General features: G+C 55.1%; 1 protein-coding gene across 2 annotated transcripts in view; it reads right to left on the bottom strand.

Annotated features, from left to right (window-relative positions):
* The window catches only part of LOC140429064 (complement component C6-like), a 281,293-nt gene that overhangs the window by 214,073 nt on the left and 39,756 nt on the right, over positions 1–27,464 (bottom strand). For both annotated transcript variants that reach the window (XM_072515604.1, XM_072515605.1), the window contains exons 3-5: positions 25,284–25,422; positions 14,276–14,420; positions 4,132–4,273 (exon numbers count right to left, since the gene is read on the bottom strand). In XM_072515604.1, the coding sequence (XP_072371705.1) occupies positions 4,132–4,273; positions 14,276–14,420; positions 25,284–25,422 (426 nt within the window). The remainder of the gene's footprint in view (positions 1–4,131; positions 4,274–14,275; positions 14,421–25,283; positions 25,423–27,464) is intronic.

The following is a 27,464-nucleotide window of genomic DNA, read 5'->3' as shown; positions in this document are numbered from 1 at the left end:
AATAAGATTAGGGAGGGTGGTAAAAGAGGTGGGGGGGTGGCATTATTAATTAGAGATAGTATAACAGCTGCAGAAAGGCAGTTCGAGGAGTATCAGCCTACTGAGGTAGTATGGGTTGAAGTCAGAAATAGGAAAGGAGCAGTCACCTTGTTAGGAGTTTTCTATAGGCCTCCCAATAGTAGCAGAGATGTGGAGGAACAGATTGGGAAACAGATTTTGGAAAGGTGCAGAAGTCATAGGGTAGTAGTCATGGGCGACTTTAACTTCCCAAATATTGAGTGGAAACTCTTTAGATCAAATAGTTTGGATGGGGTGGTGTTTGTGCAGTGTGTCCAGGAAGCTTTTCTAACGCAGTATGTAGATTGTCCGACCAGAGGAGGGGCAATATTGGATTTAGTACTGGGTAATGAGCCAGGGCAAGTGATAGATTTGTTAGTGGGGGAGCATTTTGGAGATAGTGACCACAATTCTGTGACTTTCACTTTAGTAATGGAGAGGGATAGGTACGTGCAACAGGGCAAGGTTTACAATTGGGGGAAGGGTAAATACGATGTTGTCAGACAAGAATTGAAGTGCATAAGTTGGGAACATAGGCTGGCAGGGAAGGACACAAATGAAATGTGGAACTTGTTCAAGGAACAGGTGCTACGTGTCCTTGATATGTATGTCCCTGTCAGGCAGGGAAGAGATGGTCGAGTGAGGGAACCATGGTTGACAAGAGAGGTTGAATGTCTTGTTAAGAGGAAAAAGGTGACTTATGTAAGGCTGAGGAAACAAGGTTCAGACAGGGCATTGGAGGGATACAAGATAGCCAGGAGGGAACTGAAGAAAGGGATTAGGAGAGCTAAGAGAGGGCATGAACAATCTTTGGCGGGTAGGATCAAGGAAAACCCCAAGGCCTTTTACACATATGTGAGAAATATGAGAATGACTAGAGCGAGGGTAGGTCCGATCAAGGACAGTAGCGGGAGATTGTGTATTGAGTCTGAAGAGATAGGAGAGGTCTTGAACGAGTACTTTTCTTCTGTATTTACAAATGAGAGGGGCGATATTGTTGGAGAGGACAGTGTGAAACAGATTGGTAAGCTCGAGGAAATACTTGTTAGGAAGGAAGATGTGTTGGGCATTTTGAAAAACTTGAGGATAGACAAGTCCCCCGGGCCTGACGGGATATATCCAAGGATTCTATGGGAAGCAAGAGATGAAATTGCAGAGCCGTTGGCAATGATCTTTTCGTCCTCACTGTCAACAGGGGTGGTACCAGGGGATTGGAGAGTGGCGAATGTCGTGCCCCTGTTCAAAAAAGGGACTAGGGATAACCCTGGGAATTACAGGCCAGTTAGTCTTACTTCGGTGGTAGGCAAAGTAATGGAAAGGGTACTGAAGGATAGGATTTCTGAGCATCTGGAAAGACACTGCTTGATTAGGGATAGTCAGCACGGATTTGTGAGGGGTAGGTCTTGCCTTACAAATCTTATTGAATTCTTTGAGGAGGTGACCAAGCATGTGGATGAAGGTAAAGCAGTGGATGTAGTGTACATGGATTTTAGTAAGGCATTTGATAAAGTTCCCCATGGTAGGCTTATGCAGAAAGTAAGGAGGCATGGGATAGTGGGAAATTTGGCCAGTTGGATAACGAACTGGCTAACCGATAGAAGTCAGAGAGTGGTGGTGGATGGCAAATATTCAGCCTGGATCCCAGTTACCAGTGGCGTACCGCAGGGATCAGTTCTGGGTCCTCTGCTGTTTGTGATTTTCATTAATGACTTGGATGAGGGAGTTGAAGGGTGGGTCAGTAAATTTGCAGATGATACGAAGATTGGTGGAGTTGTGGATAGTAAGGAGGGCTGTTGTCGGCTGCAAAGAGACATAGATAGGATGCAGAGCTGGGCTGAGAAGTGGCAGATGGAGTTTAACCCTGAAAAGTGTGAGGTTGTCCATTTTGGAAGGACAAATATGAATGCGGAATACAGGGTTAACGGTAGAGTTCTTGGCAATGTGGAGGAGCAGAGAGATCTTGGGGTCTATGTTCATACATCTTTGAAAGTTGCCACTCAAGTGGATAGAGCTGTGAAGAAGGCCTATGGTGTGCTCGCGTTCATTAACAGAGGGATTGAATTTAAGAGCCGTGAGGTGATGATGCAGCTGTACAAAACTTTGGTAAGGCCACATTTGGAGTACTGTGTACAGTTCTGGTCGCCTCATTTTAGGAAGGATGTGGAAGCTTTGGAAAAGGTGCAAAGAAGATTTACCAGGATGTTGCCTGGAATGGAGAGTAGGTCTTACGAGGAAAGGTTGAGGGTGCTAGGCCTTTTCTCATTAGAACGGAGAAGGATGAGGGGCGACTTGATAGAGGTTTATAAGATGATCAGGGGAATAGATAGAGTAGACAGTCAGAGACTTTTTCCCCGGGTGGAACAAACCATTACAAGGGGACATAAATTTAAGGTGAAAGGTGGAAGATATAGGAGGGATATCAGAGGTAGGTTCTTTACCCAGAGAGTAGTGGGGGCATGGAATGCACTGCCTGTGGAAGTAGTTGAGTCGGAAACATTAGGGACCTTCAAGCAGCTATTGGATAGGTACATGGATTACGGTTAAATGATATAGTGTAGATTTATTTGTTCTCAAGGGCAGCACGGTAGCATTGTGGATAGCACAATTGCTTCACAGCTCCAGGGTCCCAGGTTCGATTCCGGCTTGGGTCACTGACTGTGCGGAGTCTGCACGTCCTCCCCGTGTCTGCGTGGGTTTCCTCCGGGTGCTCCGGTTTCCTCCCACAATCCAAAGATGTGCAGGTTAGGTGAATTGGCCAATGATAAATTGCCCTTAATGTCCAAATTGACCTTGGTGTTGGGTGAAGGTGTTGAGTTTGGGTAGGGTGCTCTTTCCAAGAGCCGGTGCGGACTCAAAGGGCCGAGTGGCCTCCTTCTGCACTGTAAATTCAATGATAATCTATGATTAATCTAGGACAAAGGTTCGGCACAACATCGTGGGCCGAAGGGCCTGTTCTGTGCTGTATTTTCTATGTTCTATGTTCTATGTGTACTCACCTCCTCGGCTCCCCACAGAAGCCCTTCCGCCAGGTTCATGTTTTCAAAAGGAGTATTAATCGGCGCCAGCGTGACCACTCGCTGGGGAGGCTGCTGACTGACGGGAGGCCGCTGGATACGGGGTGGCTCCCGTTAATTGTATGGAAATGGGGTTTAAGTGGTGATAATTGGTTTCTCGCCACGTTAGGGCGAGATCCCGATTTCGCGTACGGGAGCGGGCCGGGTGCATCGCAAACTGTTTGCCGCCTGTCGCGGTTCCCATTTGTAGCCTCTCCCGCTATTCACCGCCCTTGTTACGCTCTCGCTCAAGCGTAACGAAGCTGGAAATTCGCGCCATAAGTGATATTGAATAACAGTGGGGAACAATCCGGCAGAGACAGCGGGAACTCCCTGAGAAACCCGCCACTAATGAACTTAGAAATTCTTCTGGAGAATCGCGCCCTCAGTCTCTCGTCATGTGACAGTCCCGCCATCCCAGGAATCAGCCGGGTAAACCTTCGCTGCTCTCCCTCCATAGCAAGAACATCCTTCCTCAGGTAAGGAGACCACAACTGCCCACAATACTCCAGGTGTGACCTCACCAATGCTCCCTGTACAATTGCAGTAAAACAGCCTGATTCTTCGATACAAACAGATTACTGTGGATGCTGGAATCTGAAACAAAAGCAGAAAATGCTGGCCAATCTCAGCAGGTCTGTCAGCGTCTGTGGAGAGAGAAGGGAGCTAATGTTTGGAGTCTGGATGATCCTTTGATAAAGCTTTGACAAAGAGTCACCAGACTCGAAACGTTCGCTCCCTTTTCTCTCCACAGATGCTGACAGACCTGCTGAGATTGGCCAGCATTTTCTGTGTTTGATGCTGTTTCCTGTACTCAAAACCTCTGACCCATGTCCCCTTTGACCACTGACCGATTCTCACCCTTCACCCCTGACCCACCTTCCACAGGTTCTGACCCAAGGTCCCAACGCCTGACCCACAACCGCTTAAACCCCTGACCCATTCCCACACCCAATCCCCGACTCACATCCAAGATGGACACCTGACCCCCGGCCCACACCGATGGGTGGCTCTCTCCTACCCGCTGCCGATGAGTTGGAGTCCGGGGAGGCCCTCGACCTCTCGGGGGCACGCCAACGTCTTCTTTCCACATCCCTCCTCGTCTGAGCCATCTGCACAGTTGTTTTCACCATTGCATTCCAGCCTCCGTTCGATGCAGTATCCTGAAATACAGCAGGGGGAGCGGTGGGGGAGTCGAGGACGGACGCGGCTTGGGGAAGGGGAGGAGAGTGGGTGAAGGGGGGGAGGGAGGATGAAGATCGAAGGGGAGATGGAGGGTGGTGGATGGAGGGTGCAAGCAGGAAGGTGGAGGGAGAGGAGAGGGGAGAGGGGAAGAAGAGGGGATGGAGGGTAGACGGGGAGGGATTAGGGGAGGGCAGCGAGAAAGATGTCGATTCTGTTACTTGTCGTTACAAGGCCGATTCAGCTCCTGAATAAACAATGTAATAACCAAACAGGCCCCAACCAGAATCACTGAATTGTAAGGCGGCACGGTGGCGCAGTGGTTAGCACTGGGACTGCAGCGCTGAGGACCCGGGTTCGATCCCAGTCGCTGGGCCAGTGTCCATGTGGAGTTTGCACATTCTCCCCATGTCTGTGTGGGTCTCACCCCCACAACCAAAAAAATTTAGTGTAATTTAGTGGAATTTTTTGAGGACAATACCAGTGCGGTAGATAACGGGGAGCCAATGGATGTGGTATATCTGGATTTCCAGAAAGCCTTTGACAAGGTGCCACACAAAAGGTTGTTGCATAAGATAAAGATGCATGGCATTAAGGGGAAAGTAGTAGCATGGATAGAGGATTGGTTAATTAATAGAAAGCAAAGAGTGGGGATTAATGGGTGTTTCTCTGGTTGGCAATCAGTAGCTAGTGGTGTCCCTCAGGGATCGGTGTTGGGCCCACAACTGTTCACAATTTACACAGATGATTTGGAGTTGGGGACCAAGCGCAATGTGTCCAAGTTTGCAGACGACACTAAGATAAGTGGTAAAGCAAAAAGTGTAGAGGATACTGGAAGTCTGCAGAGGGATTTGGATAGGCTAAGTGATTGGGCTAGGGTCTGGCAGATGAAATACAATGTTGACAAATGTGAGGTTATCCATTTTGGTAAGAATAACGGCAAAAGGGATTATTATTTAAATGATAAAATATTAAAACATGCTGCTGTGCAGAGAGACCTGGGTGTGCTAGTGCATGAGTCACAAAAAGTTGGTTTACAGGTGCAACAGGTGATTGCTAGAGGGATGGAGTTTAAGACTAGGGAGGTTATGCTGCAATTGTATAAGGTGTTAGTGAGGCCACACCTGGAGTATTGTGTTCAGTTTTGGTCTCCTTACTTGAGAAAGGACGTACTGGCACTGGAGGGTGTGCAGAGGAGATTCACTAGGTTAATCCCAGAGCTGAAGGGGTTGGATTACGAGGAGAGGTTGAGTAGACTGGGACTATACTCGTTGGAATTTAGAAGGATGAGGGGGGATCTTATAGAAACATATAAAATTATGAAGGGAATAGATAGGATAGATGCGGGCAGGTTGTTTCCACTGGCGGGTGAAAGCAGAACTAGGGGGCATAGCCTCAAAATAAGGGGAAGTAGATTTAGGACTGAGTTTAGGAGGAACTTCTTCACCCAAAGGGTTGTGAATCTGTGGAATTCCTTGCCCAGTGAAGCAGTTGAGGCGATCTTGTTGGATGTTTTTAAGATAAAGATAGATAGTTTTTTGAAGAATAAAGGGATTAAGGGTTATGGTGTTCGGTGGGAAAGTGGAGCTGAGTCCACAAAAGATCAGCCATGATCTCATTGAATGGCGGAGCAGGCTCGAGGGCCAGATGGCCTACTCCTGCTCCTAGTTCTTATGTTCTTATATTCTTATGTGCAGGTTAGGTGGATTGGCCACGCTAAATTGCCTCTTATTGGGAAAAAAAAAATTTAATTTATAAAAACAATTTAAAAAATCAAAAAAGACATTGGGTGAAGCACACGGAGTGTAGTGCGACTCAGTAGAGAAGATGTGTGGAGAAATCAGATCACTCTATAAGAGGGCCATTCAGGAGTCTGGTAACAGTGGGGAAGAAGCTGTTTTTGAGTCTGTTCGGGCGTGTTCTCAGACTTCTGTATCTCCTGCCCGATGGAAGAGGTTGGAAGAGGAGTAACCCAGGTGGCAGGGGTCTTTGATTATACTGCCCCCTGCAGGCCGCTGTGTGCATGCGCGGCCACGGACCCGCAATTCTCCGGCCGTATCCGTAGCTAGTGCCGAGTGCTCTGCGCTGCTTGCCTGCTAGCCCCCCTACCAGACGGAGGACCGGTTTGCGCTGTTTTCTCGGTCATAAACCACCCCCGTTCCCAAGCCGGCGCCAGCACTTAGTCTCAGAGTCGGAGAAAAGCAAATTACTGCGGGTGCTGGAATCTGAACCAAAAAGAAAATGCTGAAAAATCTCAGCATCTGTGGGGAGAGAAAAGAGCTAATGCTTCGAGTCTTTGGCAAAGGGTCACCTGACTCGAAACGTTAGCTCAGAGTCGGAGAATCCAGTCCCAGGTAATTACAGGCCAGTGAATCTAACATCAGCAACGAGGAGATTATTGGAAAAAATTCTGAGGGACAGAATTAATCTCCACTTGGAGAGACAAAGTTTAACCAAGAGCAGTCAGAAAGACTGCCATTGTGAACCTTGTGTTGCACTATTATGTATTTTCTTTTTATTTTCTTCCCTTTTCATGTGCTAAATAACCTGTTTGAGTTGCTCGTAAAACAATACTTTTCACTGTACCTCGGTACACGCAACAATAAACAAATTCAAATCCAAGGCTTTGTCAGGGGAAGATCATATCTAACAAATTTGATTGAATTTTTCGAGGCAGTGACTAAGGGTGCAGATGAAGGCAGTGCAGTGGATGCGGTCTACATGGACTTCAGTAAAACTTTTAACAAGGTCCCACATGGATTTGGATTTGGGTTTGGGTTTATTGTCACGTGTACCCAGGTACAGTGGAAGGTATTGCTCTGTGTACAGTCCAGACAGATCGCTCATACACAAAAAACATAGATCATACGATAAACACACAACGTAAATACATAGATACAGGTATCGGGTGAAGCATACGGAGTGTAGTGCGACTCAGTAGAGAAGATGTGTGAAGAGATCAATTCAGTCCACAAGAGGGTCATTTAGGCGTCTGGTGACAGTGGGGAAGAAGCTGTTTTTGAGTCTGTTCGTGCGTGTTCTCAGACTTCTGTATCTCCTGCCCGATGGAAGAATTTGGAAGAGAGAATAACCCGGGTGGAGGATCTTTGATTTTGCTGCCCGCTTTCCCCAGGCAGCAGGTGGGACTGATGGGGGACTGATCAACTCGGTAAGAGCCCGTGGGATCCAGGGAAATTTGGCAGATCAGTAAGTTCGCAGATGACACAAAAAGTGGTAAATAGTGAGGACACCCTGAGATTACAGGAGGCTCGAGATGGGTTGGACACAGGGGCAGAACAGTGCCAAAGGGAATTTAACCCTGAACAGTGTGAGGTGATGGGTATTTATATTTGTATTTGTAGCTGATTTGATTTGATTTATTGTCACGTGGAGGTACAGTGAAAAGTATTGTTCTGCGTAGTGTCCAAACAGATCGTTCCACACAGGCACAGACATTTGAGAGGACTAACAAGACAAGGGAATACACAATGAACGGTAGGACCCTACAAAGTACAGAGGACCAGAGAGACCTTGGGGTGCATGTCCATAGATCCCTGAAGGCAGCAGGACAGGTAGATAAGGTGGTTAAGAGGTATTTAGGATACTTGCCTTTATTAACCAAGGCATAGAGGGCACAATTCACCGATCACGGGACTAAGTGTCCGCGCTGTCGTGAACGCTGTCGTGTTTCACGACGGCGTGAAACGTGCGCGGGCAGTAGCGATTCTGGCCCCCACATGACGCATGTGCAGTAGACTCACGGAACGCTCCGGCCCCGACGCAACATGGCTTCGGGGTTGTGCGGCCGGAATCATAACAAGGTTTTCCGGGGGGGGAGACACTCGCCCGCTGATCGGTGAGTCCCAATCGCGGCCAGACCCCATCGGAGCCCCCCCTCACCCCCCCCCCCCCCCCCCCCCCCGATGAAGGAGCGTTTTTCCCCAGCCCACAGGCCGCCACCCCCCGACCCTTTGTGCAGAGTTCCCGCCGGCAGCGGCCAGGGGTGAACGGCCTCGGCGGGACTCTGCCGTGTCTGCGCGGTTGCGGCGATTCTCCGGCCTGGGGCGGGGGGGGGGGTGGTGGGACTCAGGACGTCGCTGTCTGAATGGGTGGTGGGGCGGGAGCCTCACAACATTTCAGCAATATTTAGATGAGTACTTGAATCACCAGAGCATACAAGGCTGGCGGAGTTGATGGGGGAGGGTGAAGACCCCTCCCGGTATGAACTGGACCGAGCTCCTCGGTCGTTAAGGCTGAGCCGAAGCCCAAAGTAAACGAGCCGCCGAGAGCAGTAATTATCTGCTTCCATAAATACCACGTGACGGAGAAGGTGTTAAACTGGGCGAAGCAGAAGCGGGAGGTGGTGCGAGAGTTCGGATTCACCAGGACTTGACGGTGGAGTGGGCGAAGAGACGAGCGGCGTTCAGCCGAGTGAAAGCGGCACTGTACACTGCGATTTGGTACGGTGTACCCGGCGAGGCTGAGGGTGACGGACAACGCCAAAGATTTTTATTTTGAAACGGTTGAGGCGGCTGAGGCGTTCGGGAGGGCAGCGGGCTTGGGAGAGACGTGAGGAGCGGAGCTGGAAGAGAGACCGTGGACTGTGATTGGCCAGCTGGAAAATGTATAAATGTTGTAACTTTCTTTTCACCGACCTGTATTGTCACTGACTTGACTTCACATTGTTATAGCGTTTAAGTTTTTGTTTGGTTTGATTGGCATTTTTGTTCCTTTTTGTTTGTTGCAACGGTTATATGTTATTACATTGAATTGTATGTGTTAGATTGTTTTTCTTTTTCTTCTGGGTGGGAGGGAACAGTATGCCTTTTGAGGGAGGGGGGGGGTGGGTGAGGGGGACCAGCTGTGCTAGCTAACTGAAGTCGGCTAGTGAATGGAGGTCAGATGGGAGGAGGGCTGTGGACATTGGAGCCCGGGTAGCAGGTCTCGACGGGCCTACGAGGTGAGCAGTGGGGGGGGGGGGGGGGGGGGATCGATACTGGGTGAGATTTGTTTGAGGGGAAGTGTATTCTGGGAAGGGGGGAGGGGGTTCGACGTTAATAATGGAAACAGACGGGTCAGGCTCACGGGGCAGGGTCCGGTGGTATGATAATGGTGGATAAGAAGGGGGGGGGGGGGGTGAGAGACCCCCAGTTAGGATAGGCACATGGAACGTGAGGGGGGTGGGAGGCCCAGTCAAGAGGTCAAGGGTGCTTGCGCATCTTAAAAGTTTGAAAGCCGATGTAGCAATTCTGCAGGAGACTCAGCTGAGGGTGAAGGACCAGGTGAGACTTAAAAAGAGCTGGGTTAGTCAGGTGTTTCATTCTGGATTTGACGGAAGGGCTCGAGGGGTAGCGGCAATGGTCAGCAAAAGAGCACGCTTCCAGATGGAGAAGTGGTGGCAGATCAGGGGGGTAGGTATGTGATTGTGACAGGGACACTGAAGCGGAGGCTAGTGGAGCTGGTAAGTGTTTACGGTCCCAATTGGGACAATGTGGGATTTGCAAAGATGGTGTGTGGGGCCATCCCCGACTTGGACACACACGAACTGATAGTGGGGGGGGGGGGGGGGGGACTGGAACTTGGTGCAGGAGCCAAGGTTGGACAGGTCACGGCCGCGCTCGCTGGCCCCGTCAGTGGGGGGCGAAGGCGTTGGCTGGGCTAATGGTGGAAATGGGAGGGGTGGACCCTTGGAGGTCTCTGCACCCAAGGGAACGGCAGTACTCGTTATTCTCAGCGGTCCATGAGGTGTACTCGTGGATTGACCTTTTAATGATGGGGAAGGCACTGCTGGCTGGGGTTAAAGTGTCGGAGTACTCGGCAATTGCAATATCAGATCATGCTCTGCATTGGGTAGATATGGTACTGGAGAAGGGGGTAGCGCAGAGGCCGGGGTGGAAGTTAGATGTGGGACTTTTGACGGACCGAGGGTTCTGTGACAAAATTGAAAAAGTAATCGAGGAATGTGTAGGTTTTAACTGCACGGGTGAGGCATCGAAGGCGGTTGCCTGGGAGGCTTTAAAGGCAGTGGTGAGGGATGAGGTGATCTCGCTCAAGGCTAGGCTAGACAAAGAGGAGAGGTTGGAATGTCAGAGGATAATAGATGAGATGCTGGAGGTAGACAGGAGGTATGCAAAAGATAGGGACCCAGCGCAGTTGGAAAAGGTGAGCTTTATCCGACTATCTACCAGGAGAGCAGTACGCCAATTGAGGCGAGCAAGTTTACGATCATGGAGCGAAGACTGGGGGGCGTACGTTGGCGTGTCAGCTCCGGACAGAGGATGCGGCATGCAAAATTGTCCAGTGCGGGACAAGGCAGGGAAGTTGGTGGTAGCTCCAGATCAGATTAACAAGGTCTTTAAGGAATTCTATGAGAGGTTGTACAGGTCAGAGCCACCTGGGGGGGGCCGGGAGATGCAGGAATTTCTAGATGGGCTGGAGTACCCGAGGTTAGGGGAGGGGGACAGGGCTACATTAGAGGGGGCGATAATGGAGCAGGAGATAAAAAGGTGCGATTGGGAGGATGCAGTCAGGGAAGGTGGCAGGGCCGGATGGGTTTCCGGTGGAATATTATAAAAAAATTCAAAAATAAGCTGGTACTGCTGATGGTGGGGATGTTTGAGGAGGCGATAGGGAAGGGGGTGTTGCCACATCTTTGGGGCAGGCATCGATTTCCCTATTACTTTAGAAAGATAAGGACCCGACGGAGTGTGGGTCGTATAGGCCCAGATCACTTTTAAACGTGGACGCAAAGATATTGGCGAAGGTACTGGCGGGTAGGCTGGAGGAGTGCCTCCCGAAGGTGACAGGTGAAGATCAGACGGGGTTTGTGAGAGGGAGGCAGCTCTTTTCAAACGTTAGGAGGGTATTGAACGTGGTTATGGTACCGGCGGAGGGGAAGGAAACAGAGGTGGTTGTGGCATTGGACGCCGAGAAAGTGTTTGACTGGGTAGAATGGGGGTGCTTGATGGCAGTTCTGCAGCGGTTTGGGATTGGACCAAGATTTGTGGATTGGGTAAAGCTACTTACTATATAAGGAACCGAGGGCGAGTCTCGCACAAATAACATCAGCTCGAAATCCTTTCCTCTCCACCGTGGGACGAGGCAGAGATGTCCTATGTCCCCCCTGTTGTTTGCACTCGCGATTGAGCCATTGGCCATCACGTAAAACAGTTTGGGGGTATGGAAAGGCAAAGTACGGGGGGGGTATAGAGCACAGGGTGTCCTTATATGCTGATGACTTGTTATTATACGTGTCGGATCTGAGTGTGTCAATAGGGGGTGTGATGAATGATATCTGTATACACATGTACCTTTAATGCGTGGGCCCCTTTAAGACCGGGTTTGGAACCCTGGGAGACTCCGCCTCCGGCTCCGCCCCTAGGGAACTGTATATAAGGTTACGTTCAGTGGGCAGTGAGCACACTTCTCAGCAGCTGTCTGGTTCTCTGGTAATTAAAGCCTTTGAATTATCAATCTTCTCTCCTGAGTCGTAATTGAGGGTATCTCAGGGGGAATACTGGAGCTGCTTCGGGTGTTTGGGTCCTTCTCGGGGTACAAATTAAATCTGGACAAGAATTAATATTTTGTGGTGTCTCAGCCGGGGGTGGGGGCAGGGGTGGGAGGGCTGCCATTCCGCAGGGCAGGGACTCACTTTAGATACCTGGGGGTCCAGGCTGCTTGGGAGTGAGGGGGGCTTCGCAGGTACAACATTTCTAGTTGGGTGGGGAGGGTGAAAGCTGATCTGGCAAGGTGGGATGGTCTCCCTCTGTCACTGGCGGGTCGGGTACAGGCGGTTAAAATGAACGTGTTGCCGCGAGTTCTGTTTGTTTTCCAATGCCTGCCGATTTTCCTGCCAAAGGCATTTTTTAGACAGATTGAAGGGATGATTACCTCATTCATATGGGGAGGGAAGGTGGCCAGAATTAGAAAGGTGCTATTACAGCTTCCAGGTTCGATTCCGGCTTGGGTCACTGTCTGTGCGGAGTCTGCACGTTCTCCCCGTGTGTGCGTGGGTTTCCTCCGGGTGCTCCGGTTTCCTCCCACAGTCCAAAGATGTGCTGTTAGGTGGATTGGCCATGATAAATTGCCCCTTACTGTCAAAAAGGATGAGGTGGGGTAACAGGGATAGGGTGGAGGCATGGGCTTAAGTAGTGTCTCTTTCCAGGAGCTGGTGCAGACTCAATGGACCGAATGGCCTCCTTCTGCACTTCAAATTCTAGGATTCTATGATACACAGAGGAAGGCAGGCAGGGGGTTTGGGTCTTCCCAACCTGGGCGAATGTGGAGAAGGTGCGGAGCTGGGTCAGAGGGGTTGACTCCCAATGGGTCAGAATGGAGGAGAGTTTGTGCAGGGGGTTGGGATTGAAGGCGCTAGCGACAGCGCCGCTCCCGATAGCCGCCCCGGGGAGATACTCCGTCAGTCCGGTAGTAATAGCTTCGCTGAGAAATTGGAGGCAGTTTCGACAGCACTTTGGGTTCGGGGCAGGCTCAAGGGAAATGCCGATTCAGGGGAATCATAGATTTGAGCCAGGGAAGTGGGATGGAAATTTTCGGAGATGGGAGGACACTAAAAGATTTGTTTCTTGGTGGTCGGTTTGCAGGATTGAAGGAGCTGGAAGCGAAGTATGGGCTGGAGCAGGGGGAAATATTTAGATACATGCAGGTTGGAGACTGTGCCAGGAAGGAGATACAGAGCTTCCCAGTCGAGCCGGCTTCCACATTGCTGGAGGAGGTGCTGACGACAGGGGGACTGGAGAAGGGGGTAGTATCGGCGGTTTACGGGGCTATTTTGGAGGAGGTGCAGACGCCGCTGGAAGGGATCAAGGCAAAGTGGGAGGAAGAGTTGGGAGAGGGTATGGAGGAGGGGTTCTGGTATGAGGTGCTCCGGAGGGTGAACGCCTCCACCTCGTGTGCGAGGTTGGGGCTGATACAGCTGAAGGTGGTGTATAGAGCGCACCTTACAAGGGCGAGGATGAGCCGGCTCTTTGAGGGGGTAGAAGATGTGTGTGAACGTTGCCGGGGGGGGGGGGCGTAAACCAACTTCATATATTTTGGTCCTGTCCAAAGCTGGAGGATTACTGAAAGGAGGTTTTTAGGGTAATCTCTAAAGTGCTGCACGTGAAACTGGACCCGGGTCCCCGGGAGGCCATATTCGGGGTGTCGGACCAGCCGGGGTTGGAAACGGGTGCGGAGGCAGATGTTGTAGCCTTCGCCTCGTTGATCGCCCGAAGGCGGATCCTGTTAGGGTGGAGATCAACCTCTCCACCCTGGCGTGGCGGGGGGGCCTGTTGGAATTCTTGACGCTTGAGAAGGTTAAGTTTGAACTGAGGGGAAGGATGGAGGGGTTCTACAATTCATGGGCGTTATTCATTCTGCACTTTTGAGAATTGGATCACATCGAACATTAGTGGGGGGGCTGGGCGGGTTGGGGGGAGGGGGACTGGATGTGTTAATGGTGACAATGGGTGATTCCTGACTCCTTTTTGTCATTTGTTTATGTGAACATGCGGGCAAATGTTTGGGGTTTGGCGGGAGGATGGGATCGTTGTTATTGATATGGGGATTGACATTACATTCGTTACTGATTATTGTTTATTGTTGATGGGTGTAAAATTGGGAGAAAATGTGAAAAAGGAGGAGAATAAAAATATTTTTTGTTTTTAAAATCCGACTGGTTCACTAATGTCCTTCAGGGAAGGAAATCTGCCGTCCTTACCCGGTCTGGCCCACACCTGACTCCAGACCCACAGCAATGTGGCTGGCTCTTAACTGACCCTCTGGAATGGACGAGCAAACCACCCAGTTAAAGGGCAATTAGGGGTGGGCAATAAATGTTGACGTCACCCCATCCCCTGAATGAATAAAATTTTTAAATGGTAGCTTTATAGGATGAAGTAAACCTTTCAAAGATGGTGCATGGGGAGGATAGGCTGGTGGCCACATTCTGTGCTGTAAGGATTATTGCTCAATAAGAATATTTTTACCGTTCTGACAGAGGAACTTATTGGCGCAGTCCGTTTGCTGAATGGTGCACAGTCTGTCAGGTAAGCACGGCCGGTCACTGCTCATCTCCGTCTCCTCACACAGGCCTCCGAACTCGGCTGGTTTCAACAGAGCCCTGGAACGAAACTAAAGATCCCAGGGTAAGGAGAGTTACCGAGGAGGCGCACAGCACCAATAGAGGGCACTCAGCTCCTCAAATCCATGTCACAGGAGGCGAATCGAGACGGAGAGCTTTCAGTCCTGTAATTCGGCGTGGCCAGACACAGATGGAGACTGGGGGGGCAGATATACATTTGGTTGCCGGGGAAACAATTACAGAGGGCAATACACGAATGGGTCTGGTGTTGTGTTGTCGCTTGCTTCTCCCGGACAGATCTCGCTGCCCTTCTCGTCTCGCGCTCACCTCCGCTTCAGCCGTTCCTCCCGTCTTCCGCCCGGATTCTCCTTGCTCTCTGTTCCTGGAGATGCCAGGTTTGTTATCGTTTCCTTGCCTCCCCCCCCCCCCCTCCCTGGTTCTCCTCGATTGTTCCCTGTCTTTTCCCTCTTCCCCCCCTCCCCCCCCCCGCTTCTGCCCCCTCCCACCCCTCCTGCGGTTCGCCTTTCTTTCCTCTGAGGTTTAGCTGTCCACCCCCCCACCCCCTCCCGGTCTATCTCTCCCTCTCCTGCTTCGGCTACTCTCCCCTGTTTCTTGGCTACCTGGCTATTCTTCTGCTTGCTCGCTGGCCACAAACAGGACCCGGAACAATTGGGTGAATGGCTCCCACGTTCTGTGGAAGCCGTCGTCTGACCCTCGGATGGCAAATTTGATTTTCTCCATTTGGAGAGATTCTGAGAGGTCGGACAGCCAGTCCGCAGCTTTGGGTGGTGCTGCTGACCGCCAGCCAGTCTGCAGCTTTGGGTGGTGCTGCTGACCGCCAGCCAGTCTGCAGCTTTGGGTGGTGCTGACCACCAGCCAGTCCGCAGCTTTGGGTGGTGCTGCTGACCGCCAGCCAGTCTGCAGCTTTGGGTGGTGCTGACCGCCAGCCAGTCTGCAGCTTTGGGTGGTGCTGCTGACCGCCAGCCAGTCTGCAGCTTTGGGTGGTGCTGACCGCCAGCCAGTCTGCAGCTTTGGGTGGTGCTGCTGACCGCCAGCCAGTCCGCAGCTTTGGGTGCTGCTGACCACCAGCCAGTCTGCAGCTTTGGGTGGTGCTGACCGCCAGCCAGTCTGCAGCTTTGGGCTTTGGGCGGTGCTGCTGACCGCCAGCCAGTCTGCAGCTTTGGGTGGTGCTGACCGCCAGCCAGTCTGCAGCTTTGGGTGGTGCTGACCGCCAGCCAGTCCGCAGCTTTGGGTGGTGCTGACCGCCAGTCAGTCTGCAGCTTTGGGTGGTGCTGCTGACCGCCAGCCAGTCCGCAGCTTTGGGTGGTGCTGCTGACCGCCAGCCAGTCTGCAGCTTTGGGTGGTGCTGACCGCCAGCCAGTCCGCAGCTTTGGGTGGTGCTGACCGCCAGCCAGTCTGCAGCTTTGGGTGGTGCTGACCGCCAGCCAGTCCGCAGCTTTGGGTGGTGCTGACCGCCAGCCAGTCCGCAGCTTTGGGGGGGGTGCTGACCGCCAGCCAGTCTGCAGCTTTGGGTGGTGCTGCTGACCGCCAGCCAGTCTGCAGCTTTGGGTGGTGCTGCTGACCGCCAGCCAGTCTGCAGCTTTGGGTGCTGCTGACCGCCAGCCAGTCCGCAGCTTTGGGTGCTGCTGACCACCAGCCAGTCTGCAGCTTTGGGTGCTGCTGACCGCCAGCCAGTCCGCAGCTTTGGGTGCTGCTGACCGCCAGCCAGTCTGCAGCTTTGGGTGCTGCTGACCACCAGCCAGTCTGCAGCTTTGGGTGCTGCTGACCGCCAGCCAGTCTGCAGCTTTGGGTGATGCTGACCGCCAGCCAGTCTGCAGCTTTGGGTGGTGCTGACCGCCAGCCAGTCTGCAGCTTTGGGGGGTGCTGACCGCCAGCCAGTCCGCAGCTTTGGGTGGTGCTGACCGCCAGCCAGTCTGCAGCTTTGGGTGGTGCTGACCGCCAGCCAGTCTGCAGCTTTGGGTGATGCTGACCGCCAGCCAGTCTGCAGCTTTGGGGGGTGCTGACCGCCAGCCAGTCCGCAGCTTTGGGTGGTGCTGACCGCCAGCCAGTCCGCAGCTTTGGGTGGTGCTGACCGCCAGCCAGTCTGCAGCTTTGGGGGGTGCTGACCGCCAGCCAGTCTGCAGCTTTGGGTGGTGCTGACCGCCAGCCAGTCTGCAGCTTTGGGTGCTGCTGACCGCCAGCCAGTCCGCAGCTTTGGGTGGTGCTGACCGCCAGCCAGTCTGCAGCTTTGGGCTTTGGGCGGTGCTGCTGACCGCCAACCAGTCTGCAGCTTTGGGTGATGCTGACCGCCAGCCAGTCTGCAGCTTTGGGTGATGCTGACCGCCAGCCAGTCTGCAGCTTTGGGTGGTGCTGCTGACCTCCAGCCAGTCCGCAGCTTTGGGTGCTGCTGACCGCCAGCCAGTCTGCAGCTTTGGGTGGTGCTGACCGCCAGCCAGTCTGCAGCTTTGGGTGATGCTGACCGCCAGCCAGTCTGCAGCTTTGGGTGATGCTGACCGCCAGCCAGTCTGCAGCTTTGGGTGCTGCTGACCGCCAGCCAGTCTGCAGCTTTGGGTGGTGCTGCTGACCGCCAGCCAGTCTGCAGCTTTGGGTGGTGCTGACCGCCAGCCAGTCTGCAGCTTTGGGTGGTGCTGCTGACCGCCAGCCAGTCCGCAGCTTTGGGTGGTGCTGCTGACCGCCAGCCAGTCTGCAGCTTTGGGGGGTGCTGACCGCCAGCCAGTCTGCAGCTTTGGGTGCTGCTGACCGCCAGCCAGTCTGCAGCTTTGGGTGGTGCTGCTGACCGCCAGCCAGTCTGCAGCTTTGGGTGGTGCTGACCGCCAGCCAGTCTGCAGCTTTGGGTGCTGCTGACCGCCAGCCAGTCTGCAGCTTTGGGTGGTGCTGACCGCCAGCCAGTCTGCAGCTTTGGGTGGTGCTGCTGACCGCCAGCCAGTCTGCAGCTTTGGGTGGTGCTGACCGCCAGCCAGTCCGCAGCTTTGGGTGGTGCTGACCGCCAGCCAGTCTGCAGCTTTGGGTGGTGCTGACCGCCAGCCAGTCTGCAGCTTTGGGTGGTGCTGACCACCAGCCAGTCTGCAGCTTTGGGTGGTGCTGCTGACCGCCAGCCAGTCTGCAGCTTTGGGTGGTGCTGACCGCCAGCCAGTCTGCAGCTTTGGGTGGTGCTGACCACCAGCCAGTCTGCAGCTTTGGGTGGTGCTGCTGACCGCCAGCCAGTCTGCAGCTTTGGGTGGTGCTGACCGCCAGCCAGTCCGCAGCTTTGGGTGGTGCTGACCACCAGCCAGTCTGCAGCTTTGGGTGGTGCTGCTGACCGCCAGCCAGTCTGCAGCTTTGGGTGGTGCTGACCGCCAGCCAGTCCGCAGCTTTGGGTGGTGCTGACCGCCAGCCAGTCTGCAGCTTTGGGTGGTGCTGCTGACCGCCAGCCAGTCTGCAGCTTTGGGTGGTGCTGACCGCCAGCCAGTCTGCAGCTTTGGGTGGTGCCGCTGACCGCCAGCCAGTCTGCAGCTTTGGGTGGTGCTGACCGCCAGCCAGTCTGCAGCTTTGGGGGGAGGCTGCTGACCGCCAGCCAGTCCGCAGCTTTGGGTGGTGCTGACCGCCAGCCAGTCTGCAGCTTTGGGTGGTGCCGCTGACCGCCAGCCAGTCTGCAGCTTTGGGTGGTGCTGACCGCCAGCCAGTCTGCAGCTTTGGGTGGTGCCGCTGACCGCCAGCCAGTCCGCAGCTTTGGGTGGTGCTGACCGCCAGCCAGTCTGCAGCTTTGGGGGGGGTGCTGACCGCCAGCCAGTCTGCAGCTTTGGGTGGTGCTGACCGCCAGCCAGTCTGCAGCTTTGGGTGATGCTGCTGACCGCCAGCCAGTCCGCAGCTTTGGGTGGTGCTGACCGCCAGCCAGTCTGCAGCTTTGGGTGGTGCCGCTGACCGCCAGCCAGTCTGCAGCTTTGGGTGGTGCTGACCGCCAGCCAGTCTGCAGCTTTGGGGGGTGCTGCTGACCGCCAACCAGTCTGCAGCTTTGGGTGGTGCCGCTGACCGCCAGCCAGTCTGCAGCTTTGGGTGCTGCTGACCGCCAGCCAGTCCGCAGCTTTGGGGGGGGTGCTGACCGCCAGCCAGTCTGCAGCTTTGGGTGGTGCTGCTGACCGCCAGCCAGTCTGCAGCTTTGGGGGGGGTGCTGACCGCCAGCCAGTCTGCAGCTTTGGGTGGTGCTGACCGCCAGCCAGTCTGCAGCTTTGGGTGCTGCTGACCGCCAGCCAGTCTGCAGCTTTGGGGGGTGCTGCTGACCGCCAGCCAGTCTGCAGCTTTGGGGGGGGTGCTGACCGCCAGCCAGTCTGCAGCTTTGGGGGGGGTGCTGACCGCCAGCCAGTCTGCAGCTTTGGGTGCTGCTGACCGCCAGCCAGTCTGCAGCTTTGGGTGGTGCTGACCGCCAGCCAGTCTGCAGCTTTGGGGGGGGTGCTGACCGCCAGCCAGTCTGCAGCTTTGGGTGCTGCTGACCGCCAGCCAGTCCGCAGCTTTGGGTGGTGCTGACCACCAGCCAGTCTGCAGCTTTGGGTGCTGCTGACCACCAGCCAGTCCGCAGCTTTGGGTGGTGCTGCTGACCGCCAGCCAGTCCGCAGCTTTGGGTGGTGCTGACCGCCAGCCAGTCTGCAGCTTTGGGTGGTGCTGACCGCCAGCCAGTCTGCAGCTTTGGGTGCTGCTGACCGCCAGCCAGTCTGCAGCTTTGGGTGGTGCTGCTGACCACCAGCCAGTCTGCAGCTTTGGGGGGGGTGCTGACCGCCAGCCAGTCTGCAGCTTTGGGTGGTGCTGACCGCCAGCCAGTCTGCTGCTTTGGGCGGTGCTGCTGACCGCCAGCCAGTCTGCAGCTTTGGGTGGTGCTGACCGCCAGCCAGTCTGCAGCTTTGGGGGGTGCTGCTGACCGCCAGCCAGTCTGCAGCTTTGGGTGGTGCTGACCGCCAGCCAGTCTGCAGCTTTGGGGGGTGCTGCTGACCGCCAGCCAGTCTGCAGCTTTGGGGGGGGTGCTGACCGCCAGCCAGTCTGCAGCTTTGGGTGGTGCTGACCGCCAGCCAGTCCGCAGCTTTGGGGGTGCTGCTGACCGCCAGCCAGTCCGCAGCTTTGGGTGGTGCTGCTGACCGCCAGCCAGTCCGCAGCTTTGGGCGGTGCTGACCGCCAGCCAGTCTGCAGCTTTGGGGGGGGTGCTGACCGCCAGCCAGTCCGCAGCTTTGGGGGGGGTGCTGACCGCCAACCAGTCTGCAGCTTTGGGCGGTGCTGCTGACCGCCAGCCAGTCTGCAGCTTTGGACGGTGCTGACCGCCAGCCAGTCTGCAGCTTTGGGTGGTGCTGCTGACCTCCAGCCAGTCCGCAGCTTTGGGTGGTGCTGCTGACCGCCAGCCAGTCTGCAGCTTTGGGGGGTGCTGACCACCAGCCAGTCTGCAGCTTTGGGTGCTGCTGACCGCCAGCCAGTCTGCAGCTTTGGGTGCTGCTGACCGCCAGCCAGTCTGCAGCTTTGGGTGGTGCTGACCGCCAGCCAGTCTGCAGCTTTGGGGGGTGCTGACCACCAGCCAGTCTGCAGCTTTGGGTGCTGCTGACCGCCAGCTAGTCTGCAGCTTTGGGTGGTGCTGACCGCCAGCCAGTCTGCAGCTTTGGGGGGGGTGCTGACCACCAGCCAGTCTGCAGCTTTGGGTGCTGCTGACCGCCAGCCAGTCTGCAGCTTTGGGTGGTGCTGACCGCCAGCCAGTCTGCAGCTTTGGGTGGTGCTGACCGCCAGCCAGTCTGCAGCTTTGGGTGCTGCTGACCGCCAGCCAGTCCGCAGCTTTGGGTGCTGCTGACCGCCAGCCAGTCCGCAGCTTTGGGTGGTGCTGACCGCCAGCCAGTCTGCAGCTTTGGGTGGTGCTGACCGCCAGCCAGTCTGCAGCTTTGGGTGCTGCTGACCGCCAGCCAGTCTGCAGCTTTGGGTGGTGCTGACCGCCAGCCAGTCCGCAGCTTTGGGTGGTGCTGACCGCCAGCCAGTCTGCAGCTTTGGGTGGTGCTGACCGCCAGCCAGTCTGCAGCTTTGGGTGGTGCTGACCGCCAGCCAGTCTGCAGCTTTGGGTGGTGCTGCTGACCGCCAGCCAGTCTGCAGCTTTGGGTGGTGCTGACCGCCAGCCAGTCTGCAGCTTTGGGTGGTGCTGCTGACCGCCAACCAGTCTGCAGCTTTGGGTGGTGCTGACCGCCAGCCAGTCTGCAGCTTTGGGTGGTGCTGACCGCCAGCCAGTCCGCAGCTTTGGGTGGTGCTGCTGACCGCCAACCAGTCTGCAGCTTTGGGTGGTGCTGACCGCCAGCCAGTCTGCAGCTTTGGGTGGTGCTGCTGACCGCCAGCCAGTCTGCAGCTTTGGGTGCTGCTGACCACCAGCCAGTCCGCAGCTTTGGGTGGTGCTGCTGACCGCCAGCCAGTCTGCAGCTTTGGGGGGGGTGCTGACCGCCAGCCAGTCTGCAGCTTTGGGTGCTGCTGACCGCCAGCCAGTCTGCAGCTTTGGGGGGGGTGCTGACCGCCAGCCAGTCTGCAGCTTTGGGTGGTGCTGACCGCCAGCCAGTCTGCAGCTTTGGGGGGGGTGCTGACCGCCAGCCAGTCTGCAGCTTTGGGTGGTGCTGACCGCCAGCCAGTCTGCAGCTTTGGGTGCTGCTGACCGCCAACCAGTCTGCAGCTTTGGGTGGTGCTGCTGACCACCAGCCGAACAGGATTCTACGGCGGGCGATCAGGGAGGCAAAGGCAAGGGCGTCCGCCCTCCTCCCCAGGAATAGATCTGGCTGGTCTGAAACCCCGAAGACCGCCACTTTCGGGAATCGCTCCACCCTCACCCCCACCACTTTGGACGTTGCCTCGAAGAAGGCAGTCCAGTACTCCACAAGTCTCGGGCAGGACCAGAACATGTGGGTGGGTTGGCCGGGCCTCCTTGGCACCGCTCACATCTGTCCTCCACCTCCGGGAAGAACCTGCTCATACGGGTTCTTGTTAAGTGGGCTCTATGTACCACTTTTAGTTGCGTCAGGCTGAGCCTTGCGCAGGTGGAGGTGGAGTTGACCCTATGCAGTGCTGCGCTCCAGAATCCCCACCATATTTCGATCCCCAGGTCCTCCTCCCATTTCTTTCTTGTCGCATCCAGTACGGTGTCGGCCCCTTCTACCAGTCGCTCATGATGTCGCTACAGTTTCCTTTATCTAGGATGCTTGCGTCCAGTAACTCTTCCAGTAATGTCCATCGTGGCGGGTGTGGGTATGTCCTTATCTCCTTTCGTAGGAAGTTTTTGAGCTGCAGGTACCTTAGCTCGTTCTCCGTGGCTAGCAAGAATTTCTCTGTCAGTTCGTCCGGTGTTGTGATCCTGCCGTCCGCGTAAAGGTCCCTGACTGTCAGTCAGCGCTGGTGTGAACCTATGTTTGTTGCAGATGGGGATTTCCAAAGCATATTGAAGGAGTGCTACTGTCAGAGGGTCAGTACTGAGGGAGTGCCGCACTGTCAGAGGGTCAGTACTGAGGGAGTGCTGCACTGTCAGAGTGTTAGTACTGAGGGAGTGCTGCACTGTCAGAGGGTCAGTACTGAGGGAGTGCTGCACTGTCAGAGTGTTAGTACTGAGGGAGCGCCGCACTGTCAGAGGGTCAGTACTGAGGGAGTGCTGCACTGTCAGAGGGTCAGTAGTGAGGAAGTGCTGTACTGTCAGAGGGTCAGTACTGGGGGAGTGCTGCACTATCAGAGGGTCAGTACTGAGGGAGTGCCGCACTGTCAGAGGGTCAGTACTGGGGGAGTGCTGCACTATCAGAGGGTCAGTACTGAGGGAGTGCCGCACTATCAGAGGGTCAGTACTGAGGGAGTGCTGCACTGTCAGAGGGTCAGTAATGAGGGAGTGCCGCACTATCAGAGGGTCAGTACTGAGGGAGTGCTGCACTGTCAGAGGGTCAGTACTGAGGGAGTGCCGCACTATCAGAGGGTCAGTACTGAGGGAGTGCTGCACTGTCAGAGGGTCAGTAATGAGGGAGTGCCGCACTATCAGAGGGTCAGTACTGAGGGAGCGCCGCACTGTCAGAGGGTCAATACTGAGGGAGTACTGCACTGTAAGACGGTCAGTACTGAGGGAGCACTGCACTGTCAGAAGGCCAGTGCTGAGGGAGTGCTGCACTGTCAGAGGGTCAGTACTGAGGGAATGCTGCACTGTCAGAGGGTCAGTACTGAGGGAGTGCTGCACTGTCAGAGGGTCAGTACTGAGGGAGTGCTGCACTGTCAGAGGGTCAGTACTGAGGGAGTGCCGCACTGTCAGAGGGTCAGTACTGAGGGAGTGCCGCACTGTCAGAGCGTCAGTACTGAGGGAGCGCTGCACTGTCAGAGGGTCAGTACTGAGAGACTGCCGCACTGTCAGAGGATCAATACTGAGAGAGTGCTGCACTGACAGAGGGTCAGAACTGAGGGAGTGCCGTACTGTCAGAGGGTCAGTACTAAGGGAGTGCTGCACTGTCAGAGGGTCAGTACTGAGGGGCTGCTGCACTGTCAGAGGGTCAGTACTTAGGGAGTGCCGCACTGTCAGAGTGTCAGTATTGAGGGAGTGCTGCACTGTCAGACGGTCCGTACTGATGGAGTGCCACACTGTCAGAGTGTCAGTATTGAGGGAGTGCCTCACTGTCACAGGGTCAGTCCTGAGGGAGTGCCGCACTGTCAGAGGGTCAGTACTGAGGGAGTGCTGCACTGTCAGAGGGTCAGTATTGAGGGAGTGCCGCACTGTCAGAGGGTCAGTACTGAGGGAGTGCTGCACTGTCAGAGGGTCAGTACTGAGGGAGTGCTGCACTGTCAGAGGGTCAGTACTGAGGGAGTGCTGCACTGTCAGAGGGTCAGTATTGAGGGAGTGCTGCACTGTCAGAGGGTCAGTACTGAGGGAGTGCTGCACTGTCAGAGCGTCAGTACTGAGGGAGCGCTGCACTGTCAGATTGTCAGTAATGAGGGAGTGCCGCACTGTCAGAGGGTCAGTACTGAGGGAGTGCTGCACTGTCAGAGGGTCAGTACTGAGGGAGTGCCGCACTGTCAGAGGGTCAGTACTGAGGGAGTGCTGCACTGTCAGAGGGTCAGTACTGAGGGAGTGCTGCACTGTCAGAGGGTCAGTATTGAGGGAGTGCCTCACTGTCACAGGGTCAGTCCTGAGGGAGTGCTGCACTGTCAGAGGGTCAGTACTGAGGGAGTGCAGCACTGTCAGAGGGTCAGTACTGAGGGAGTGCCGCACTGTCAGAGGGTCAGTACTGAGGGAGTGCCGCACTGTCAGAGGGTCAGTACTGAGGGAGTGCTGCACTGTCAGAGGGTCAGTACTGAGGGAGTGCTGCACTGTCAGAGCGTCAGTACTGAGGGAGCGCTGCACTGTCAGATTGTCAGTAATGAGGGAGTGCCGCACTGTCAGAGGGTCAGTACTGAGGGAGTGCTGCACTGTCAGAGGGTCAGTACTGAGGGAGTGCCGCACTGTCAGAGGGTCAGTGCTGAGGGAGTGCTGCACTGTCAGAGGGTCAGTACTGAGGGAGTGCTGCACTGTCAGAGGGTCAGTATTGAGGGAGTGCCTCACTGTCACAGGGTCAGTCCTGAGGGAGTGCCGCACTGTCAGGGGGTCAGTACTGAGGGAGTGCAGCACTGTCAGAGGGTCAGTACTGAGGGAGTGCCGCACTGTCAGAGGGTCAGTACTGAGGGAGTGCAGCACTGTCAGAGGGTCAGTACTGAGGGAGCGCTGCAATGTCAGAGGGTCAGTACTGAGGGAGTGCTGCACTGTCAGAGGGTCAGTACTGAGGGAGTGCAGCACTGTCAGAGGGTCAGTACTGAGGGAGTGCTGCACTGTCAGAGGGTCAGTACTGAGGGAGCGCTGCACTGTCAGAGGGTCAGTACTGAGGGAGTGCCGCACTGTCAGAGGGTCAGTACTGAGGGAGCTCCGCACTGTCAGAGGGTCAGTACTGAGGGAGTGCTGCACTGTTAGAGGGTCAGTACTGAGGGAGCTCCGCACTGTCAGAGGGTCAGTACTGAGGGAGTGCTGCACTGTCAGAGGGTCAGTACTGAGGGAGTGCCGCACTGTCAGAGGGTCAGTACTGAGGGAGTGCCAGGAAAGCGCTGAGGTACTCGGCTGAGGGAGGCTGGTTAAGCTGGAATACTGGGAAAGGGGTAGGCAGTGGCCATATTCACGGGTTCCACTCCTGGTGTATGTGCTGAACCCAGGAGGTTTTAACGGTTTATCACCCTGTTCCCATTGGCTCTCTGTTCGAGGCAGTGGGTAGGCTTGTCCTTGGTTTTATATCGAGTGCTATTCTACTGCTGGGGGCAGTACAGCAAAGTGTCTCCTGCATTGTCTCTAGGTCCATCGATGAAGGAAACTCCTATCCTTCAGCTGCGGAGACAGAGTAACCTCCCACGGCCCCCTACCCCTCCCCAACCTCTCCTCCCCGTCCCGAACCTGTCCTGGGCAACACGGTAGCACAAGTGGATAGCAATGTGGCTTCACAGCGCCAGGGTCCCAGGTTCGATTCCGGCTTGGGTCACTGTCTGTGCGGAGTCTGCACATCCTCCCCGTGTGTGCGTGGGTTTCCTCCGGGTGCTCCGGTTTCCTCCCACAGTCCAAAGATGTGCAGGTTAGGTGGATTGGTCATGATAAATTGCCCTTAGTGTCCAAAATTGCCCTTAGTGTCCAAAAAAAGGTTAGGGGAGGTTATTGGGTTATGGGGATAGGGTGGAAGTGAGGGCTTAAGTGGGTCGGTGCAGAGTCGATGGGCCGAATGGCCTCCTTCTGCACTGTAAATTCTGTGGCCCTCCACCTCCCCCTCTCCCTCGCTCTCCTGCCCTCCCCCTGCTCTGCCTGCCCCCTCCCCCTGCCCTCCATGCCCTCGCCCCCTCCCTCAGGAAGAGGAAGGTTTGGTTTTGGAAAGGGGAGCGTGTACCTGTTTCCTGACACAGGGGTCACACGTTGACCAGTTTGACCAGTCGCCGATCCGACAGGAGGTGCTGCACCCCTGGGTGTTACACTGCTTCTGCTGTTCACGGGGAGCGCAGACGGTGTGGCAATTCTGTTTGATATTCCTGGGCGGAGAAGGTGAGGAACTGAGTCAGTAATCAGAGTATTACAGCACACAGCCCCCCCACCCTCCCCCACCCCCACCCCACCCCCCACACCCCCCCCCACACTCCCCCACCCCCACCCCACCCCCCACACCCCCCTCCCCCACCCCCACCCCATCTCCCCCCTACCCTCCCCTAACCCCCCCCACCCCACCCCCCACACCCCCCACCCTCCCCCAAACCCATCCCACCCACCACACCCCCATCCCCCACCCCCACCCCCACCCCATTTCCCCCCTACCCTCCCCTAACCCCACCCGCACCCCACTCCCCACCCCCCCACCCTCCCCACCCCCACCCCACCCCCCACACACCCCTCCCCCACCCCCACCCCACCTCCCCCTACCCTCCCCTAACCCCACCCCCACCCCACCTCCCCCAACCCCACCTCCCCCTACCCTCCCCTAACCCCACCCCCACCCCACCTCCCCCCCACCCTCCCCCGTCACCCCGCACATCCCCCCCAACCCCGCACTTCCCCCCCACCTCCCCCGTCAAATCCCCCCCAACCCCCCCACCCCCACCTCCCCCTCAGCCGCTCCAACTTCCCTCCGCATTTATCCCTCAAACCAACATTCCCAAACTCCCACCTCCCCACTCCCCCCTCATCACCTCTCCACACCGTCCCTCATCACTTCATCCCTCACACCCACCCTCATCACCTCGCCTCACACCTCCCTCATCACCTCTCCACACCCTCCCTCATCACTTCATCCCTCACACCCTCCCTCATCACCTCTCCACACCCTCCCTCATCACTTAATCCCTCACACCCACCCTCATCACCTCGCCTCACACCTCCCTCATCACCTCTCAACACCCTCCCTCATCACCTCTTCCCTCACACCCTCCTTCATCACCTCGCTCCACTCCCCCCTCATCATCTTGCTCCACTCTCCCCTCATCACCTCACCTCACACCCCTCCACTCCATCCCTCATCACCTCGCCTCAAACCCCTCCACTCCCTCCCTCATCACATCGCCTCACACCCTCCCTCATCATCTCTGTCATGTGAGAGTACCTTTAAGAAATGGGTGTTTATTACTGCAGTGATGTCACAGAGTGGGTGGAGCTGGGCTGTCTGTCAGCTTTTTACTTTCATTTTAGGTTGTTTGCTGCGGCGTGTGTTTTAGTTTCGTTTTCAGAGCTGGATAGCTGCAGTCACAGCCAGAAGGTCTATTAGAGTCTCTCTCTGTAATCTAAAGACTGTAAATCGATCCTGGTGATTTTAAACTAATAACAGTAGTGACTTTAACCTGATGTGCTTCTGGGAAAAGGTGTTTTAAGTCTTATGGATGTTAAAAGAAAAGCTTAAAGGTTTACTTAGTCTTGCATTGTTTGGGGGTTGTATTTGAATTGATGGTTGCTAAGATGTTCACTGTCTGTTTTTAAAAGGTTAACTTGAATTCATAGATTAAACATTGTTTTGCTTTCAAAAAATACTTTTCCATTTCTGCTGTACCACACCTGTAGAGTGGGCCGTGTGCTCCCCATACCACAATCTATTAAAGGTTGTGGGTCAGGTGAACTCCATGATACACTTTGGGGTTCTCTAAACCCTGGCCCCCAATTTGTTATGGGCCAGGATTTAGAGAATAGTCTATCTATTGGATTGGCTTAGTGAACGTAAAGACAGTGAGGGGTGAGCATATTGTGGTTGCTTTTCAGGTGTGGTATTCTAGTCAGTAGGGAGTGTGTTGTGGACAATGGCTCTTTCAGAGGCTCAGATGTTTTTGGGGGTGGAGACGGTCACACGGAGGACCTTACGGACAGAAACTAAAAGCAGACTGTTAGATTTGGCAAAAACATTGCAGTTAACATTACCTGACAAAATGCGAAAAGATGAGGTCATTATGGCGGTGGCTAAGCATTTAAAGTTGCCTGAGATACAGTTTGATCATTGGAAATGGCAAAAATTCAGTTACAAATTAAACAAATGGAACATGAGAAAGAATTAAAGCAGCTTGAATACGAAAGAGAGAGGACAAAGAAATAGAAAGAG

Source organism: Scyliorhinus torazame, chromosome 9 (genome assembly GCF_047496885.1).
Source record: "Scyliorhinus torazame isolate Kashiwa2021f chromosome 9, sScyTor2.1, whole genome shotgun sequence".
NCBI lineage: Eukaryota > Metazoa > Chordata > Chondrichthyes > Carcharhiniformes > Scyliorhinidae > Scyliorhinus > Scyliorhinus torazame.
The sequence above is the reverse complement of the archived record's forward strand: the minus strand, read 5'-3'. Positions and strand labels throughout refer to the sequence as shown.